Raw genomic sequence first — 21,682 nt, 5'->3', positions numbered from 1 at the left:
CTTCTCTCTCTCTCTCTCTCTCTCTCTTCCCCCCCTTCTCTCTCTCTCTCTCTCTCTTTTCCCCCCCAACCTCTCTCTCTCACACCCCTCCCCGACTCTCTCTCTCACGCCCCTCCCCGACTCTCTCACACCCCTCCCCGACTCTGTCTCTCTCTCTCACACCCCTCCCCAACTCTCTCTCTCTCACACCCCTCCCCGACTCTCTCTCTCTCTCTCTCACACCCCTCCCCGACTCTCTCACACCCCCCAACTCTCTCTCTCTCACACACCCCCCCCCCCCGACTCTCTCTCTCACACCCCTCCAGTCTCTCTCTCTCTCTCACACCATCCTCCCGTCTCTCTCTCTCTCACACCATCCTCCCGTCTCTCTCTCACCACACCCCCCCCCGTCTCTCTCTCTCACCCCCCCAGTGTCTGTCTCCCTCTCTTCTCCTCCCCCCAGTGTCTCTCTCCCTCTCTACTCCCCTGTCTCTCTCTCCCTCTCTCTCTTTCTCCCCCCCCCCACCCGTGTCTCTCCCTCTCACTCCTCCTTCTCTCTCCTCTCTCCCCCCGCTCCCCCCAACCACGTATCTATCTGTCTGTCTGTCTCTCTCTCTCTCTCTCTCTCTCTCTCTCTCTCTCCTTCACCGCCCCCCCCCCCATCCCATCCCCTCCCTCCCCCGCCTCTCACTCTCTGATCCCCAGTCTCTCCTCTTTTGATCCAAGCTTCTCCGGGGACTTGATCCACGGAGCCAGACCTCGGTGCCAGCGCGCAAACACAGAAGGACAGGGAAATGTTTGTGCAGATAATCACTGTTAATTAATCCACACCTTTCCAAGTGAATGTTAATTTTGTCCCTGGTTATTGTTTCTAAAAGCTTCACCACAACTGAGGTTAAACTGACCAGTCTATAGTTGCTGGGTTTATCTTTACGCCCTTTTTTGAAGAAGGGTGTAACATTTGCAATTCTCCAGTCCTCTGGCACCACCCCCTTTTCTGAAGAAGATCGGAAGATTATGGCCGGTACCTCCACGATTTCTTCCTTCACTCCCCTCAGCATCCGATGCTGCATCCCATCTAGTCCTGGTGACTTATCTACTTTAAGTTCAGCCAACCATTCTAGTACCTCGTCTTTATCAATTCTTATCCCATCCAGTACCTCCTCTACCTCCTCCTTTACTCATCATCCATCATCATAGGCGGTCCCTCGTATCGAGGATGACTTGCTTCCACGTCAAAAAGAGATGAGTTCACAGGTGTTTCAATGAAGGACCTAATATTCCAGGTCTCCATCTACAACCCGAAGGATGGAAGATGCCTGTGCATGGATTTTTTTAACGTGCACACCAGCCATCACACAGGCTTGACAGAGCTAGGTCTAGATCCAGTGGCAAGGATTAAGCAAGACGACCGGAGACCTGCTCTGCTGCACGGACCTAGTGCGCACAAAAAGGCGAGCAGCAATTGGTAATACAAAAAGGTAATAGGGCATCGGTGACTAAGGTGACATCAGAGAAAAATAGAAAAAAACTCAAAGCTAAAGACACTATATCTGAATGCGCGAAGCATTCGCAACAAAATAGATGAATTAATAGCACAGAAAGAAATTAATAGGTTTGATCTAATAGCCATTATGGAGACGTGGTTGCAAAGTAACCAAGGCTGGGAACTAAATATTCCAGGAAATGTAACTTTTAGAATGGATAGGCAAATTGAAAAAGGAGGAGGGGTAGCCCCAATAATAAGGAATGGGATAAAGACAGTAGAGAGAAAGGATCTTGGCTCCGAAAATCAAGCAGTAGAATCAGTTTGGGTGGAGCTAAGAAACAGCAAGGGGCAGGAAATATTGGTGGGAGTTGTTTATTGGCCCCCAAACAGTAGTTGTAATGTGGGGCAGAGAATAAATCAGGAAATTAGAGATGTATGTAACAAGGTGAGTACAGTAATCATGGGGGACGTGAATCTACATATAGACTCGGCAACAAAATTTGCAGTAATAATGTGGAGGACAAATTCATGGAATGTATACAAGATAGTTTTCTAGATCAGTATGTTGAGGAACCAACTGGGAAATTTTAGATCTAGAATTGCGCAATGAGAAAGGGTTAATTAAAAACCTTATAGTAAAGGGACCCTTAGGGAAGAGTGACCATAATATGATGGAATTTGATACTAAGTTTGAACGTGATTCAATTAAATCTAAAACTAGGGTCTTAAATCTAAACAAAGCAAACTACCTAGGTATGAGGGGCAAGTTGGCTCAGGTAGATTGGGAAACTACATTAAAAGGTATGATGGTAGACAACCAATGGCTAGCATTTAAACAATTAATACATAATTTACAGCAAATATACATTCCTTTAATGCCCAAAAACGCCACAGAAAAAGTGGTCCAACTGTGGCTAATAAGAGAAGTTAAAGATAGTATTAGATCAAAGGAAGATGCTTATGTTGCCAAAAAGCCAAAAAGAGCAGCAAGCCTGAGGATTGGGAGGATTTTAGAATTCAGCAAAAGGAGGACCAAGAAAATGATAAAGAAAGGGAAGATAGAATATGAGAGTAAACTAGCAAGCGACATTGGACCCGAAATTGATCATGTCCCACTGCCAACCGTTTCTCGGTGGCATTCAGGCGACACTTCATTTTTTAGCGCCCGCTACCGGCGAGATCCTCCAGCACAACTTTGATCAGAATGTAGTGGGCAGCAGCGGGAGCGGGGTGCAGCAGATGTTGTAGGCCATTCGACTTGGCAGAGATTGGAGGCAGAGTTCTGCACATACGTGATTTTTTTTTTTATAATGTCGACGTCGTTTTTGCCGTGATTGGGGGTTGCCCGCACATGCGCAGAACAGCAAGTTCGAAAGACAGTGAGGAGATGCGAGAGAGAGAGAGAAAACAGAAAATATCGAAGACAAAGGACAAAGCAAGAGTGTAAGAAAAAATAATAATAATTGTGCAAGATTTATTAGCGATCTTAAATAAAATCATGAGTGAGAAGACGACCCTGAGAAAAGTCAAAGATGGGCAGAGGCTGAAGGCACTATGGTTTACGGACGAGGAGCTGGACGCACTTGTCTCTGCGGTGGAGGCAAGGTATCGGGACCTTACCAGGGATGGTCATGGGAAGCCACCCCCGGTCCAGTACCAGTGGATCTAGAAGGAAATTGGGGAGGCCATGTCCACAGTGGGGACAACTGTAAGGGATGGAGACCAATGTCGCAAAAGGTGGAATGACATTGTAGTCGCAGCCAGAGTGAGTAATGATTTTATTGACTATTTACTATTTACAATGTAAATCTAAATGGGATTCATGGGACATAAAACTAAGGACTAGTGTTTTGATGGCTATTTGTGTGCATCTGTGTGTCACATGTACAAATCGGATAAAGATTGCTACTTTAATTTCTGCAGAAGAAATTGTCAACCAACGCCTCCGAGCAGCGGCGCATGGGAGGAGGCCCACCAAAGGTGCTGGAGATAAATGACTTGGAACAGCATGCCTTAGCCTTGGTGGGTGGGCACAACCGTGCAACCACCCACGGTGGTGCTGATCCCTTGCCACAGCATGGTAAGTTGCGGTCATGTAATGTCATCTCAAAATAATATAATGTACTGTGATGTTGGGGTCATGTAATGTAATGCAATGTCATGCATTTAAATGTATTGTATGTCGGCCATATATAATGTAGTAATGCAGCAGTGGTGGTCCTTGAAATAAGACCGTGCTACGTGACGGTACTCATGTCACCCTGACCCCTCTCCCCTGCTGCTAACCACTGAAATGTTGTTTTGTACTTGCAGATGCTGATTCGGATGACACTGAGCTGGCAACGCCTCGACGTCCGTCATTCAACCAGCAACCACCTCGACCTCTGGCACCCAAAGAGCTCTCGCATCAAGCTCCTTCAGACCTCCCCACCTCGACCTCCGCGAGAGCCCCCGCCTCCACCTCTGCCATCCAGGGAGACCAAGAATAGGAGGAACAAGAAGAAGGGGCACTGTTTTAGCCACTTCAACTGGAGAGGGTAGGGAGTGGGCGGGCGGAGGAGCAGTCCATTGTTTTAACCTTTGTGTCTGCACCTGTGGACACAAATACCTCTGCATCGGTGTCAGCGTTTTATGGCTTTGGAAACGATTCTGAAGAAGCGGGACCAAGCTGTGTGCAGCAATGCACCCCTAGCATTCAAGCCATTATGCCACATCCACGGAGGTTGATGCAACAAAGAGGGAATGCTGCATGATAGGGGGCCGCTCAATAGCACATGGCTGAACTGTCGAGGATGAGCGCTGAGATAGATCAAGAGCTCCTCCAGGCCATGGCTGTGATAGCTGGGCACATCGCGGGACTTTCAGACCGACACGAGGAGTTTATGTCAAGTCTGAATGCCGTGGTGGAGCGCAACACCGAGTCCGTCGATGCCATGCGGCAATTGATGGTCTTGGGATATGGCACGCAACCCCCCACCCCGTGCCATAGCAGCTAGGCCTGCCACATCCCAAGCTGCTCCTGTGAGTCCAATCATAGCGCTGCCATTGTCTTCCCACCAACGATGTCAGCAGCACTCCGGATGCAGTGCTGCACAACATCCTGGTCCCAACGCGGGGAGGGGCAGGGGTGGGGGTCGGCATGGGGAGGGGGTCGGCATGGGGATAGGCAAAACAGGAAGAGCGGGGTTGATGCTAAGGGGAGGAAGAGAGGCAGTGGGAGTGGCTAGAGAGTTAGGTGTTGGTCGTTTCTGTAAATGTTGTTGATGCTGTTCTTGTTGGTGTTTTATATGTTATTTGATTAAAATTGTTATTAGTGTTCATTGTAAATTGTTAAAAATAATTTAAGTTTTAAACTGTTGACATTTTTGAAAGTTCTGAAAGTTTTCCATGTTTTAAATGTTTTACTATTTTATGTAAATGTTTTTATTGAATTTCACCACTCTTGTACAGTGTCTAACTTTTAGAAAATGAAGGGCAACAGTCGTGAGGGTTCCATACAGTGGGCAAACAAAGCTGGTGTTGTGGGAGGTGCTGCCATGGCACACTACTACCGTCCACTTAAGATCGGCTAAGATCAGGTAAGACCTTACTTTTCAGGATGGTATTTAGGGTGGGCAGTAAATGGATCTTAAAGAGATCAAATTTGCATTTTTGGACCTTCTCCGATGGGCAGGCAGTATCGACTACTGCTGGCGGTAAATATCTGATGAATTTCCCGCTGGAGGGAATGTGGGCAGTAATTCATTTTTTGGGGATCAAATTCCAATTTCTGGCCTTTAGGTGGGCGGTAACATGTTGAATTTCCAGCCCATTAAAACAGACTGTAAAAGCTTCTATAGGTATGTAAAAAGGAAAAAATTAGTGAAAGTAAATGGGGGTCCCTTACAGGCGGAGGCAGAAGAAATTATAATGGGGAATAAGGAAATGGCAGAGAAATTAAACAAATACTTTGTGTCTGTCTCCAATGGAAGAAGACACAAAAAAACCTCCTAGAAACAGTGGAGAACCAAGGGTCCAGCGAGAATGAGGAACTGAAAGAAATTAGTAAAAAAAATAGTACTGAGAAATTAATGAGACTGAAAGCTGATAAATCCCCTGAATCTGATGTCCTACATCCTAGGGTTATGAATGAGGTGGCTTTAGAGATAGTGGATGCATTGGTTGTCATTTTCCAAAATTCCATAGATTCGAGAAAGGTTCCCGCGGATTGTCAGGTAGCAAATGTAACCCCACTATTTAAGAAGAGGGAGAGAGAAAACGGGGAACTACAGACCAGTTAGCCTGACATTAGTACAGGTGCAGCGTCCCGAATCCAGAACCCACGGGACCGAGGCCATTCCAGATTCCACGGTTTTCCGGACTTTGGAACGTCTTTCTGATGTCACAAATCTGGAAACACTCGAGCCCAGGTTCGGGTATTTCTGGATTTTGGAACGTCAGAAAGGCGGGGTGGGGGGAGGGTGTACGCCGAGGAGCTGTTTGGGTCGCCAGCTCCGTTGCTGAGGTCGTTGGGCGGGCCCCGCCTCCGAGGAGCTGGTCGGGCGGGCCCCACCGAAGAGGAGCTGGTCGGGCGGGGCCCCGCCATGGTGGAAGTGTTCAGGTGGGCCAGTGAGGAGGCCCTGAGAAAAGGGCAGCGGTGGCAAGGCACGGCCCGAGGTCGGGCAGCGGCGGGGTCGGCAGGGTCCGGATTCCGGAACATTTTACAGACGACCCTGCCACCTATCGGTCTGGATTTTGGACGCTGCACCTGTAGTAGGGAAAATGCTAGAATCTATTATTAAGGACGTGGTAACAGGGCACTTAGAAAATAATAATAGGATTGGGCAGTGTCAACACGATTTATGAAAGGGAAATCATGTTTGACAAATCTGTTAAAAGCTTTTTGAGTTTGTAACTTGCAGAATCGATAAGGGGGAACCAGTGGATGTGGTGTATTTGGATTTTCAGAAGGCATTCGATAAGGTGCCACACAAGAGGTAATTACACAAAATTAGGGCTCATGGGATTGGGGGTAATATACTAGCATGGATTGAGGATTGGTTAACGGACAGAAAACAGACAGTAGGAATAAACGGGTCATTTTCGGGTTGGCAGACTGTAACTAGTGGAGTGCTGCAAGGATCAGTGTTTGGGCCTCAGCTATTCACAATCTATATCAATGATTTGGATGAGGAGGATGCAAAGAGACTTCAAGGGGATATAGACAGGTTAAGTGAGTGGGCAAGAACATGGCAAATGGAATATAATGTGGAGAAATTGTGAAGTTATCCACTTTGGTAGGAATAATAGAACAAAAAAAGGAGTTTTTTAAAAAAAATGGTGAGAGATGGTGAATTGTTGGTGTTCAGAGCGACCTGGATGTCCTTGTACACAAAATCACTGAAAGTTAAGATGCAGGTACAGCAAGCAAGAAACCAAAGATATGTTGGCCATTATTATAAGAAGATTTGAGTATAAAAGTAAAGATTTACTGAAATTATATAGGGACCTGGTGAGACCACAACTGGAGTATTGTGAACAGTTTTGGTCCCCTTACCCAAGGAAGGATATACTTGCCATTGAGGGAGTGAAACGAAGGTTCAGCAGTCTGATTCCTGGGATGGGGAGATTGTCCTATGAAGAAAAAGACTGAGTAGACTAGGCCTATATTCTTTAGAGTTTAGAAGAATGAGGTGATCTCATTGAAACATACAAAATTCTTAGAGGGATTCACAGGGTAGATGCAGGCAGGATGTTTCCCCTGGCTGGGTAGTCTAGAACCAGGGGTCACAGAATAAGGGGTCAGTCATTTAGGACTGAGATGAGGAGAAATTTCTTCACTCAGAGGGTGGTGAATCTTTTGAATTCTTTATCCCAGAGGGTTGTGGATGCTCAGTTGTTGAGTATATTCAAGACTGAGATCGATAAGATTTTGGAATATTAAGGGAATCAAGGGACATGGGGATAGTGCAGGAAAGTGGAGTTGAGGTAGAAGATCAGCGATGATCTTACTGAATGGCAAAGCAGGCTCGAGGGGCCTAATTCTTATGTCCTTTCTGATTTCTATCAAAAGCTTAAGATGCACGTCATCAGGGCCCAGTGACTTATTCACCTTGAGTTCTGCTAATTTTTCAGAACTCCTTTAGTTCTGATCATTCAGCCTCCATAAAGTAAATTCACATCCTATATCAGCCATGATGTGAAGTAAGCATCATTCAATTTTAGCTGCGTACCTGATCTCTGGCATGATCTCCAACAATGGCGAACATTGTCCTTTGGCGCTGCACCACACCATTTTCAATTTGGACCCGGATACGATTATCTAGTTTCTTCCTGAACATTATGAAGCTTCAGTTATGGATGAACAGTCCCTTAAAAGATTTGAAAGAGCATATTTCTGAAAGGATTACTTGTACATAGACAGATCAAAAACCAACAGTAATTCCCTACTATATTCCAGGCTTACAATAATACCATGAATGGTACCAATTTAATTTTCATCGATCAGTTTTCAGCTTGCAGGAAACATCCACTATCTCAAAGTCCAAGACACAAGTTAAGAGTTGCTCCATGGTCCTTCCATCAACAAGGAACAATAACTTGCATTTATGTAGCACCTTTAACACAGTAAAACATCCCAAAGCGCTTCACAGGAATGTAATCAGACAAAATTTGACACTCAGGCATATGAGGATAGATGATCAAAAGCTTGGTCAAAGAAGTAGGTTTTAAGGACAGATTAAAAGGGAGAGAGAGTAGAGGCAGAGGTTTAGGGAGGGAATTGCAGAGTTAAGGTCTCGATGGCTGAAGGCACAGACGCCAATAATGGGGCAAAGGAAATGGGGGATGCACAAGAGGTCAGGATTGGAGGAACGAGAGATCTGAGGGTTGTAGGGCTGGAGGAGGTTACCGAGATGCGCAACAACTTTAACCGACGAGCAGCTGAACCGTGCTGACCAGCACCCAAGCTCAATCCTCAGTGTGTAGGGTGTTAGCTGATTTCAAGCAGACTGGCGTCAGCACCCATAAGACCCACAGAATATTATTGAACAGGGGGAGAGGCCATTCTGCCCATGGTGTCTGTGCCAGCTCTCTGCTACAGTAATTCGAGTTGAGGAGGCCAAAACCAGGAATGGTCGCCGGGTCAGCTGTGGCTCAGTTGGTACCACTCTCGCCTCTGAGTCAGAAGGTTGTGAGTTTGATTCCCACTCCAGAGACGTGAGCACAAAAATCTAGGCTGCCACGCCAGTGCAGTGCTGAGGGAGTGCTGCACTGTCGGAGGTGCCGTCTTTCGGATGAGACGTTAAAACCGAGGCCCTGTCTGCCCTCTCAGGTGGACGTAAAATGTCCCATGACATTATTTTGAAGAGCAGTGGAGTTATTCCGTGTTCTGAACAATATTTATCCCTCAATCAACATCACTAAAACAGATTATCTGGTCATTATCACAATGCTGTTTGTGGGAGCTTGCTGTGCTCAAATTGGCTGCTGTGTTTTCTACAATACAACAGTGACTACACTCCAAAAGTACTTCATTGGTTGTAAAGCGTTTTGGACCATCCGGTGGCTGTGAAAGGCGCTATATAAATACAAGTCTTTCTTTTCAGTGTGGATGTCGGCTGAAGGCATGATCTAGTTAGGCTGTGATGCCAGCACTCAGGATCAAGACTGAGCCGGTCAATAAAGGGGGCTGAAGGAGGCAGTGCACCGCCGGCAACAAGCCACAACGCGGCAGCAAGTCTCTTCCACCCACTCCCGCTTTGTTGGCTGGAGCTGCAAGTGGGGTTTAAAGAGGCCGCTCTTACATCACTCACTCCCCTCACTCACTAGCTGCTGCTGCCATTCACCTGCACGGCAGCCAGTGCCAGCCACTCGCTCCCGGGAACCCTGACTCACTCACCGCACACTCACTTAACTGCCGTTCACTCCCGCTCCTCACTCACTCACTGCCGCTCACTCCCGGGGAACACTCACTCATTACTCACTGCCGCTCACTCCCGGGGAACACTCACTCACTGCCGCTCACCCCCCGGGGAACATTCACTCACTGCCGCTCACCCCCCGGGGAACATTCACTCACTGCCGCTCACTCCCCGGGGAACATTCACTCACTGCCGCTCACTCCCCGGGGAACATTCACTTACTGCCGCTCACCCCCCGGTGAACATTCACTCACTGCCGCTCACCCCCCGGGGAACATTCACTCACTGCCGCTCACCCCCCGGGGAACATTCACTCACTGCCGCTCACCCCCCGGGGAACATTCACTCACTGCCGCTCACCCCCCGGGGAACATTCACTCACTGCCGCTCACCCCCCGGGGAACATTCACTCACTGCCGCTCACTCCCCGGGGAACATTCACTCACTGCCGCTCACCCCTCGGGGAACATTCACTCACTGCCGCTCACCCCCCGGGGAACATTCACTCACTGCCGCTCACTCCCCCGGGGAACATTCACTCACTGCCGCTCACCCCCCGGGGAACATTCACTCACTGCCGCTCACCCCCCGGTGAACATTCACTCACTGCCGCTCACCCCCCGGGGAACATTCACTCACTGCCGCTCACCCCCCGGTGAACACTCACTCACTGCCGCTCACCCCCCGGGGAACATTCACTCACTGCCGCTCACCCCCCGGTGAACATTCACTCACTGCCGCTCACCCCCCGGGGAACATTCACTCACTGCCGCTCACCCCCCGGGGAACATTCACTCACTGCCGCTCACCCCTCGGGGAACATTCACTCACTGCCGCTCACCCCTCGGGGAACATTCACTCACTGCCGCTCACCCCCCGGGGAACATTCACTCACTGCCGCTCACCCCCCGGGGAACATTCACTTACTGCCGCTCACTCCCCGGGGAACATTCACTCACTGCCGCTCACTCCCCGGGGAACATTCACTTACTGCCGCTCACCCCCCGGGGAATACTCACTCACTGCCGCTCACCCCCGGGGAACATTCACTCACTGCCGCTCACTCCCAGGGAACATTCACTCACTGCCGCTCACTCCCAGGGAACACTCACTCACTGCCGCTCACTCCCAGGGAACATTCACTCACTGCCGCTCACTCCCCGGGGAACATTCACTCACTGCCGCTCACCCCCCGGGGAACATTCACTCACTGCCGCTCACCCCCGGGGAACATTCACTCACTGCCGCTCACTCCCAGGGAACATTCACTCACTGCCGCTCACTCCCAGGGAACACTCACTCACTGCCGCTCACTCCCAGGGAACATTCACTCACTGCCGCTCACTCCCAGGGAACACTCACTCACTGCCGCTCACTCCCGGGGAATACTCACTCACTGCCGCTCACCCCCCCGGGGAACATTCACTCACTGCTGTTCACCCCCCGGGGAACACTCACTCACTGCCGCTCACTCCCGGGGAACATTCACTCACTGCCGCTCACTCCGAGGGAACATTCACTCACTGCCGCTCACTCCCAGGGAACATTCACTCACTGCCGCTCACTCCCAGGGAACACTCACTCACTGCCGCTCACTCCCGGGGAATACTCACTCACTGCCGCTCACCCCCCGGGGAACATTCACTCACTGCCGCTCACCCCCCGGGGAACATTCACTCACTGCCGCTCACCCCCCGGGGAACATTCACTCACTGCCGCTCACTCCCAGGGAACATTCACTCACTGCCGCTCACCCCCCGGGGAACATTCACTCACTGCCGCTCACCCCCCGGGGAACATTCACTCACTGCCGCTCACCCCTCGGGGAACATTCACTCACTGCCGCTCACCCCTCGGGGAACATTCACTCACTGCCGCTCACCCCCCGGGGAACATTCACTCACTGCCGCTCACCCCTCGGGGAACACTCACTCACTGCCGCTCACTCCCGGGGAACACTCACTCACTGCCGCTCACTCCCAGGGAACACTCACTCACTGCCGCTCACTCCCAGGGAACACTCACTCACTGCCGCTCACTCCCGGGGAATACTCACTCACTGCCGCTCACCCCCCGAGGAACATTCACTCACTGCCGCTCACCCCTCGGGGAACATTCACTCACTGCCGCTCACCCCCCGGGGAACATTCACTCACTGCCGCTCACCCCCCGGGGAACATTCACTCACTGCCGCTCACTCCCAGGGAACACTCACTCACTGCCGCTCACCCCTCGGGGAACATTCACTCACTGCCGCTCACCCCTCGGGGAACACTCACTCACTGCCGCTCACCCCCCGGGGAACATTCACTCACTGCCGCTCACTCCCAGGGAACATTCACTCACTGCCGCTCACTCCCAGGGAACACTCACTCACTGCTGCTCACTCCCAGGGAACACTCACTCACTGCCGCTCACCCCCCGGGGAACATTCACTCACTGCCGCTCACCCCCCAGGGAACATTCACTCACTGCCGCTCACTCCCACGGAATACTCACTCACTGCCGCTCACTCCCAGGGAATACTCACTCACTGCCGCTCACTCCCAGGGAACACTCACTCACTGCCGCTCACTCCCAGGGAATACTCACTCACTGCCGCTCACTCCCAGGGAATACTCACTCACTGCCGGGGAATACTCACTCACTGCCGCTCACTCCCAGGGAACATTCACTCATTGCCGCTCACTCCCGGGGAACATTCACTCACTGCTGCTCACTCCCAGGGAACATTCACTCACTGCCGCTCACTCCCGGGGAACATTCACTCACTGCCGCTCACTCCCGGGGAACATTCACTCACTGCCGCTCACTCCCAGGGAACACTCACTCACTGCCGCTCACTCCCGGGGAACATTCACTCACTGCCGCTCACTCCCAGGGAATACTCACTCACTGCCGCTCACTCCCGGGGAATACTCACTCACTGCAGCTCACCCCTCGGGGAACATTCACTCACTGCCGCTCACTCCCGGGAATACTCACTCACTGCTACTCACCCCTCGGGGAACACTCACTCATTACTCACTGCCACTCACTCTCGGGGAACACTCACTCACTCACCACCACTCACCCCCGGGGAGCACTCACTCACTAACAGCCACTCGCTCCCGGGGAACACTCATTCACTAACTAACCACCGCTCCTGTGCAATTTTAACCTTCACATTGATTGGACAAAGCAAATTGGCCAGGGCAGCCTTGAGGAAGAGTTCATAGAGTGTATCCGGGATAGTTTCCTTAAACAGTACGTTGTGCGGAAACAACCAGGGAGTAGGCTATCTTAGATCTGGTACTGTGTAATGAGACAGGATTAATAAACGATCTCCTAGTAAAGGATCCTCTAGGAATGAGTGACCATAACATGGCTGAATTTCAAATTCAGTTGGAGGGTTAGAAAGTTGGATCTCGAACTAGTGTCCTAAGCTTAAATAAAGGAGACTAAAAAGGTATGAAGGCAGAGTTGGCTGAAGTGGACTGGGAAAATAGATTACAGAGTGGGACGGTTGATGAGCAGTGGCAGACATTTAAGGAGATATTTCATAACTCTCAACAAAAATATATCCCAATGAGAAGGAAAGACTGTAAGTGAAGGGATAACCATCTTTGACTAACTAAGGAAATAAGGGATGGTATCAAATTGAAAACAAGGGCATACAATGTGGCCAAGATTAGTGGGAGGCCAGAGGATTAGGAAACTTGTAAAAACCTGCAAAGAATGATGAAAAAAAAATGAGAGGGGGAAGATAGATTATGAAAGTAAACTAGCACGAATATAAAAACAGATAGAAAGAGTTTCTACAGGCACATAAAAAGGAAAAGAGTGGCTAAAGTAAATGTTGGTTCCCTAGAGGATGAGTCTGGGAAATTAATAATGGGAAAAAGGGAAATGGCAGAGACTTTGAACAAATATTTTGTATCGGTCTTCACAGTAGAAGACACTAAAAACGTCCCAATAGGCGATAATCAAGGGGCTATAGGGAGGGAGGAACTTAATACAATCATTATCATTAAAGAAGTGGTAAAATAATGGGACTAAAGGCGAACAAGTCCCCTGGACCTGATGGCTTGCATCCTAGGGTCCAAAAAGAAGTGGTTGCAGAGATAGTGGATGCATTGGTTGTAATCTACCAAAATTCCCTGGATTCTGGGGAGGTCCCAGCGATTGGAAAAACGAAAATGTAACACCCCTATTTAAAAAGGGAGGCAGACAGAACGGTTAGCCTAAGATCTGTCATTGGGAAAATGCTGGAATCCATTATTAAGGAAGCAGTAGCAGGACATTTGGAAAAGCATAATTCGATCAAGGAGAGTCAGCATGGTTTTATGAAAGGGAAATCATGTTTGACAAATTTGCGGGAGTTCTTTGAGGATGTAATGAGCAGGGTGGATAAGGGGAAATCAGTGGACGTGATGTATTTGGATTTCCAGAAGGCATTCGATAAGATGCCACATAAAAGGTTACTGCTCAAGTTAAAAGTTCACAGGGTTGGGGTAATATATTAGCATGATTTGAGGATTGGCTAACTAACAGAAAACAGGGAGTCCGGATAAACGTGTCATTTTCCAGTTGGCAAACAGTAACTAGTGGGGTGCCACAGGGATCGGTGCTGGGGCCACAACTATTTACAATCTATATCAATGACTTGGATGAAGGGACCGAGTGTAATGTAGCCAAGTTTATTGCTGATACAAAGATGGGTGGGAAAGCAAATTGTGAGGACACAAAAAAATCTGCAAAGGGATATAGACAGGCTAAGTGAATGGGCAAAAATTTGGCAGATGGAATATAATGTAGGAAAACGTGAGGATAGTCACTTAGGAAAAAAAAATAGAATAGCAGATTATAATTTAAATGGAGAAAAATTGCAAAGTGCTTCAGTACAGAGACCCCGGGGGGGGCGGGGGGTCCTTGTGCATGAAACACAAAAAGTTAGTATGCAGGTACTGCAAGTAATCATGAAGGCAAATGGAATGTTGGCCTTTATTGCAAGGGGGATAGAGTATAAAAGTAGAGAAGTCCTGCTACAACTGTACAGGGTATTACTGAGGCCACACCTGGAGTACTGCGTGCAGTTTTGGTCTCCATATTTAAGAAAGGATATACTTGCATTGGAGGCTGTCAGAGGCGGTTCACTAGGTTGATTCCGGAGATGAGGGGGTTGACTTATGAAGATAGGTTGAGTAGGTTGGGTCAAAACTCATTGGAACTCAGAAGAAGAGGTAATCTTATTGAAACATATAAGATAATGAGAGGGCTGGACAAGATGAATGCAGAGAGGATATTTCCACTCGTAGAGGAAACTAAAACTAGGTGACATAGTTTCAGAATAAGAGGCTGCCCATTTAAAACAGAGATGAGAAGGAATTTCTTCTCTGAGGGTTGTAAATCTATGGAAATCTCTGCCCCAGAGAGCTGTGGAGGCTGGGTGATTGAATATATTTAAGGCGGAGATAGACAGATTTTTGAGCAATAAGGGAATAAAGGGTTATGGGGAGCGGGCAGGGAAGAGGAACTGAGTCCATGATCAGATCAGACATGATCTTATTAAATGGCAGAGCAAGTTCGAGGGGTCAAATGGCCAACTCTTGCTCTTATTCACACCCGGGGAATACTCGCTTACTCCCGAGGAACACTCACTCACTGCTCACTCCCGGGAAACATTCACTCACTCACTCACTCCCGGGGAACATTCCCTCAAACTCACTCCCGGGGAACACACCCTCACTCACTCACTCCCGGGGAACACACCCTCACTCACTCACTCCCGGGGAACACACCCTCACTCACTCGCTCACACCCGGGGAACACTCACTCCCTCACTCACTCACACACTCCCGGGGAACACTCCCTCACTCCCTCCCACCCCACTCACTCCCAGGGAACACTCCATCCCTCACGCCCGGGGAACACTTCCTCCCACTCTCACTCACTCACTCACTGGGAACACTCCCTCCCTCCCGGGGAACACTCCCTCCCTCACTCCCGGGGATCACTCCCTCCCTCACTCCTGGGGATCACTCCCTCCCTCACTCCCGGGGAACACTCCCTCCCTCACTCCCGGGGAACACTCACTCCCTCCCTCCCTCCGTCCCTTCCAGGGAACACTCCCTCTCTCCCTCCCTCCCGGGGAACACTCCCTTCCGGGGAACACTCCCTCCTCCCACCCACCCTCACTCCCTCCTGGGGAACATTCCTTCCCTCACTCATTCCCTCCCGGGGAACATTCCCTCCCTCTTGCACTCAATCCTGGGGAACATTCCCTCCCTCACTCACATTCTCTCACTCACTCCCGGGGAACATTCCATCCCTCACTCCCAGGGAACACTCCCTCCTTCCCGGGGAACACTCCCTCACTCACTCCCTCATTCCCTCCTGGGGAATATTCCCTCCCTCTCACTCACTCCCGGGGAACACTCCCTCACTCCCTCCCGGGGAACACTCCCTCACTCTCACTCACTCACTCCCGAGGAACACTCCCTCCCGGGGAACATTCCCTCCCACTCACTCACTCCCGGGGAACACTCCCCTCACTCCCTCATTCCCACCGGGAGAACACTCCCTCCTTCCTGCCCTCACTCACTCCCTCCCTCCCTCCCAGGGAACACTCGCTCCCTCCCGGGGAACATACGCTCCCTCCCGGGGAACATTCGCTCCCTCACTCCCGGGAAACACTTCCTCCCTCTCACTCATTCATTCATTCCCGGAGAACACTCACTCACTCCCTCACTCCCTCCTTCCCGGGAACCCTCCCTCCCTCCCTCCCGGGGAACACTCCCTCCCTCCAGGGGAACACTCCCTCTCTCACGGGAAACACTCCCTCCATCACTCCCTCCCGGGAAACACTCCCTCCCTCACTCCCTCCCGGGAAACACTACCTCCCTCACTCCCTCCCGGGAAACACTACCTCCCACCCTCACTCATTCACTCACTCCCTCCCGGAGAACACTAACTCCCTCCCGGGGAACATTCCCTCCCTCGCTCCCGGGGAACACTCCCTCCCTCTCACTCCAGGGGAACACTCCCTCCCTCCCTCATTCCCTCCCGGGAAAACATTCACTCCCTCCCTCTCACTCCCGGGGAACACTCCCTCCCTCTCACTCCCGGGGAACACTCCCTCCCACCCTCACTCACTCACTCCCGGGGAACACTCCCTCACTCCCGAGGGACACGTCCTCATTCACTCACGGGGAACATTCCATCACTCAATCACTCCCAGGGAACACTCACTCACCTCGGGAGGCTCCCGGCGCCCGCATGGACCTCCCACCCTCACTCACTCACCCACCCGGGAACATTCCCTCACACATTCTCTGATTCACTCCCAAGGAACACTTCCTCCCACCCTCACTCCCGGGGAACACTCCCTCACCTCGCGTGGCTCCCAGCGCCCACATGGACCTCACTCACTCCCGGGGAACATTCCCTCCCTCCCGCACTCCTGGGGAACACTCGATCCCTCCCTCCCTCCCAGGGAACATTCCCTCCCTCACTCATTCCCCCCCAGGGAACATTCCCTACCTCACTCCCGGGGAAAACGCCCTCACCTCGGGAGGCTCCAGGCGCCCGCATGGACCTCCCTCCCTCACTCACCCACTCTCGGGAACATTTCCTCACACTCTCTGACTCACTCACTCCCAAGGAACACTCCCTCCCACCATCACTCACTCCCGGGGCACACTCCCTCACTCACTCCCGGGCACACTCGATCCCTCCCTCCCTCATTCCCTCCCTCCCAGAGCCTGCATGGACCTCACTCACTCCCGGGGAATAATCATTCCCTCCCTCCCAACACTCGTTCCCTCACTCCCTCCTGGGGAACATTCCCTCCCTCTCACTCACTCACTCCCAGGGAACACTCTCTCACTCCAGAGGAACAAGTCCTCGCTCACTCCCTCCCTCCTGAGGAACACTCCCTCGCTCACTCCCTCCCAGGGAACACTCCCTCACTCCCTCCCTGGGAACACTCCCTCACTCTCTCCCGGGGAACACTCCCTCACTACCTCCCTCCCGGGGAACACTCCCTCACTCACTCACTCCCTCCCGGGGAACACTCCCTCACTCACTCCCTCCCTCCCGGGGAACACTCACTCCCTCCCTGGGAACACCCCCTCACTCACTCCCTCCCGGGAACACTCCCTCACTCCCGGGAACACTCCCTCACTCACTCCCGGGAACACTCCCTCACTCACTCCCTCCCGGGAACACTCCCTCACTCACTCCCTCCCGGGAACACTCCCTCACTCACTCCCTCCCGGGAACACTCCCTCACTCACTCCCTCCCGGGGAACACTCCCTCACTCACTCCCTCCCGGGGAACACTCCCTCACTCACTCCCTCCCGGGGAACACTCCCTCACTCACTCCCTCCCTCCTGGGGAACACTCCCTCCCTCCCGGGGAACACTCCCTCCCTCCTGGGGAACACTCCCTCCCTCCTGGGGAACACTCCCTCCCTCCCGGGGAACACTCCCTCCCTCCCGGGGAACACTCCCTCCCTCCCGGGGAACACTCCCTCACTGGGATCATTCCCTCCCTCCCTCTCACTCATTCCCTGGGAACACTCCCTCCTTCACTCACTCATTCTCTCTCTCCCTCCCACCCTCACTCACTCCCGGAGAACACTCCCGAGGAACACGTCCTCACTCACTCACTCCCGGGGAACATTCCCTCACTCACTCACCCCCGGGGAACATTCTCTCCCACTCTCACTCACTCCCAGGGAACACTCCCTCACTCACTCACGAGGGACATATCCTCACTCTCGGGGAACATTCCCGCACCTCGGGCGGCTCCCGCATGGACTTCACTCACTCCCGGGGAACACTCCCTACTCCCGGGAACATTCCCTCACTCTTTGACTCACTCACTCTGAAGGAACACTCCTCCCACCCTCATTCACTCCCAGGGAGCACTCCCTCACTCACTCCCAAGGAACACTCCCTCCCTCTCTCTCTCTCACTCACTCCCGAGGAACATTTCCTCACCTCGCGCGGCTCTCGACGCCTGCATGGACCTCACTCATTCAGGACCTCCCTGTCCCCCGGCGGCTGCTGCCTGACTCCATTTGCTCACCTTTGCTGCTGCAACCTCCGCCGGATCGCCTCGTGTGGTTTTCCTCGTGCTCAAGCCGCGAGGTTCTGGACCGGACACGGGAGAATTCTTTTCTGGGGGTTTTTTGTTGTTGCGATGTGCAGGAATTTGACACAGCAGCTACTTCTGGTCCTGTATTCACCGGCTAATCCTGATGACGTGACATCAGGGCGCTCCGTCACTCGGGGGGGTGGGGCGGGAGCGCGGAGTCACTCGGTGGGCGGGGCGGGAGCGAGACGTCACTCAGCGGGCAGGGCGGGAGCGCGGGGGTCACTCCCTCCTCATGCCGGTTCAGTGTCAGCAGATTGTGTGTTGTTGGTTATTAAAAAGCAAACGCAGCTGCGACAATGTGCAGGCTGGCTGATCCACCGCCCTGGGTAAAGTCGGACGTGCTGCAGTTTAACATTAGCAGCATTACTCACCAGCAATGTGGTGCAGACCACAAATCTCCCGTCAGCCGCTCACTCGGACTGAACAGAAAGGTGTGCAACTTCACTTTCATCTTTGACGCTGAACTGAGCTTCCCGAGCCATTTGGGTCCACCCTCGCGCCTCTTTATAAATTATTAAAGAGTGCAAAGTAAAGAAATGTAAACGTATTCTCATTCGTTCAGTGTACTGCTTTCATCTGCATAGTGCTACATGTAATGTGATTCGTGATCGGTATTGAAATGTATCCTGGAATGTAATGTAAACCTGTTCTTATCTGTTCTATATAATACCCTTATTTGCACAGTACTACATGTAACCGGATTTAAAGATTGTGCTAAACTGTACCTTGAAATGGAATGTACAGTAGTGCTTTGTATGGAACTGCTGTCAGCATCCAAACAAATTGTATGGAATTGCTGACCGCAAAGTATTGAGCTATTTTCCAATGTATTGTGAAAATTTTATATAAATAAAGTATATTTTTGAAAAAAAATACTTACACCTTAGAAATACTGGCCGTACTTACCGCCACCAGCACACTCATCTACCGCTCTCTATCAATGCCCAATTTAATCCAGTCTCCCCAGCTCTGTCTCACTCTTTATAATGGTTATTGCCAAATTGGCTCCCTCTCCTCGATTTAAAAATTCTCATAGGTGTTTACAAATCCCTCCATGGCCTTGCCCTTCCCTTTCTCTGTAATCTCAGCCTTGCAACCCCACAAGATGTCTGCGCTCCTCAAATTCTGCCCTCGAGTATCCCTGATTATAACTGCTCAACCATTGGTGGCCGTGTCTTCAGCTGCTTGGGCCCTGAGCTCTGGCACTCCCTCCCTAAACCTCTCTGCCTCTCTTACCTCCACCTCTTTGACCAAGCTTTTGGTCATTTGCCGTAATTTCTTATGTAGCTCGGTGTCCATCTGTTTTGTCTTATGACACTGCTATGCAGCGCCTTGGGACATTTTACTACGTTAAAGGTGCTATATAAATAAAAGTATCAATTTCAAAATCTTCATCTTCAACACATTCCTTGGTTTTATCCATCATTTTTTCAATCTGCTCCATCCCAATGGCTAAACATATACTCGCCCTTTGTGTGTCTCTAGTCTACCATGTGTTTTTCCTTCCTCTGTTCCACCATAGATCCTTAGGCCAAACAAGCTCCACAATCCCATCCATTCACTCTCATCACTCCCACCTGACTGCAAAATGTCCCTTTTAGCCCCCACCCTCATAATATCATAGAAATTTACAGCATCATGTCCACACCAGCCAACAAAGAGCAATCCAGCCTAATCGCACTCATCCCAGAGAGCTGTAGATGCTGGGTCATTGGATATATTAAAGGAGGAGATAGACAGATTTTTGAACAATAAGGGAATAAAGGGTTATGGGGAACGGGCAAGGAAGTAGAACTATGAACAGATCAGCCATAATCTTATTAAATAGCAGAGCAGGTTTCATGAGTCGAATGGTCTACATCTGCTATTATTGTGTTCTTGTTTTTCCAGCACTTGGTCTGTAGCCCTGTAGGTTACGGCACTTCAAGTGCACATCTGAGTACTTTTTAAATGTGGTGAGGGTTTCTACAACGACCACTTTCTGGGGGGGGGGGGGGGGGAAGACATTTCCCCTCAAAACCTCCTAGCAATTACTTTAAATCTATGCTCCTGATTCCTGACACCTCAGAGAAATCAGTCGATCCTGTCCATTCTATCTAGGCCCCTCAATCAGGTCTCCCCTCAGCCTCCTCTGTTCCAAAGAAAACAAACCCAGCCTATACAATCTTTCCTCTTAGCTAAAATTCTCCAGTCCAGGCAGCATCCTCTGTACCCTCTCTAGTACAATCACATCTTGCCTGCAATGTGATGACCAGTACTAGTGTTTTATACAGTCGAAGCATAACCTCGCTGCTCTTGTATTCTATGCCTCTATCACAAAAAGCAAAGGACCTAATACTGAGCCCTGCGGAACCCCACTGAAAACAGCCTTCCAGTGACAAAAACACCCAACCACCATCACCCTTTGCTTCCTGCCTCAGCCAATTTTGGATCCAAATTGTCACTTTGCCTTGGATCCCATGGGCTTTTGGTTTCATGACCATTCTGCTTTCTGGGACTTTATTAAAAGTCTTGCTAAAATCCATATACACATCAAACGCACTAGCCTCATCGACCCTCCTTGTTACCTCCTCTAAAAATTCAATCAAGTTAATTCAATCATGACCATCCCGTAACAAATTCCTACTGTCCTTGATTAATCCAGGTCTTTCTAAAATGAAAATGATTCTGTCCCTCAGAATTTTTCCAATAATTTTCCCACCACCAAAGTTAGGCTGACTGGTCTGTAATTACTCAGTTCATCCCTTTTTAAACAAAAGTACCATGTTAGCAGTCCTCTAGTACACCTGTAGCCAGAGGGGATTAGAAAATGACAGTCAAAGCCTCTGCTGTTTCCTCTTTTGTTTTTCAACAGCCCGGAATACAGTTCATCCAGAACTGGGGATTTATCCACTTTCAAAGCTGCTAAGTCCTTTAATACTTCCTCTCTCACTATGTTTATTTCACCTAATATTTCACACTCCTCCCGGATTGTAATGTCAGCATCGCCCCTCTCGTGTGGTCATCCTAACCAATGCTACTCCTCTTCTGATCTCTCCAATATCTCCTTGGTGCAAGGCATTCCTGGATACATATAATTTCTAAGTTCTGTTTCTTTTCCAGTTGCAGTCTCCTTTCCAATGGAAAAATCTATGAACGTGTTGACCCAGGCAAACATAGCAATAGTCGCTA

The 21,682-nt window shown here is 50.5% G+C and overlaps 1 protein-coding gene across 3 annotated transcripts in view; it reads right to left on the bottom strand.

The window, feature by feature from the left end:
* The window catches only part of nat10 (N-acetyltransferase 10), a 92,256-nt gene extending 73,623 nt beyond the window's left edge, over window positions 1-18,633 (bottom strand). For 2 of the 3 annotated variants that reach the window (XM_070899649.1, XM_070899651.1), the window contains exons 1-2: window positions 18,355-18,417; window positions 7,681-7,818 (exon numbers count right to left, since the gene is read on the bottom strand). In XM_070899649.1, the coding sequence (XP_070755750.1) occupies window positions 7,681-7,788 (108 nt within the window). In that variant the 5' untranslated portion in view covers window positions 7,789-7,818; window positions 18,355-18,417. Of the gene's footprint in view, window positions 1-7,680; window positions 7,819-18,354; window positions 18,418-18,442 lie in introns of those variants that run through there. The other variant, XM_070899650.1, reaches the window with a different exon arrangement.
* Between the last annotated feature and the right edge of the window lie 3,049 nt (window positions 18,634-21,682).

The sequence above is a fragment of the Pristiophorus japonicus genome, chromosome 14, assembly GCF_044704955.1.
Source record: "Pristiophorus japonicus isolate sPriJap1 chromosome 14, sPriJap1.hap1, whole genome shotgun sequence".
Classification (NCBI taxonomy): domain Eukaryota; kingdom Metazoa; phylum Chordata; class Chondrichthyes; family Pristiophoridae; genus Pristiophorus; species Pristiophorus japonicus.
This window is presented reverse-complemented; position numbering and strand designations above follow the sequence as displayed.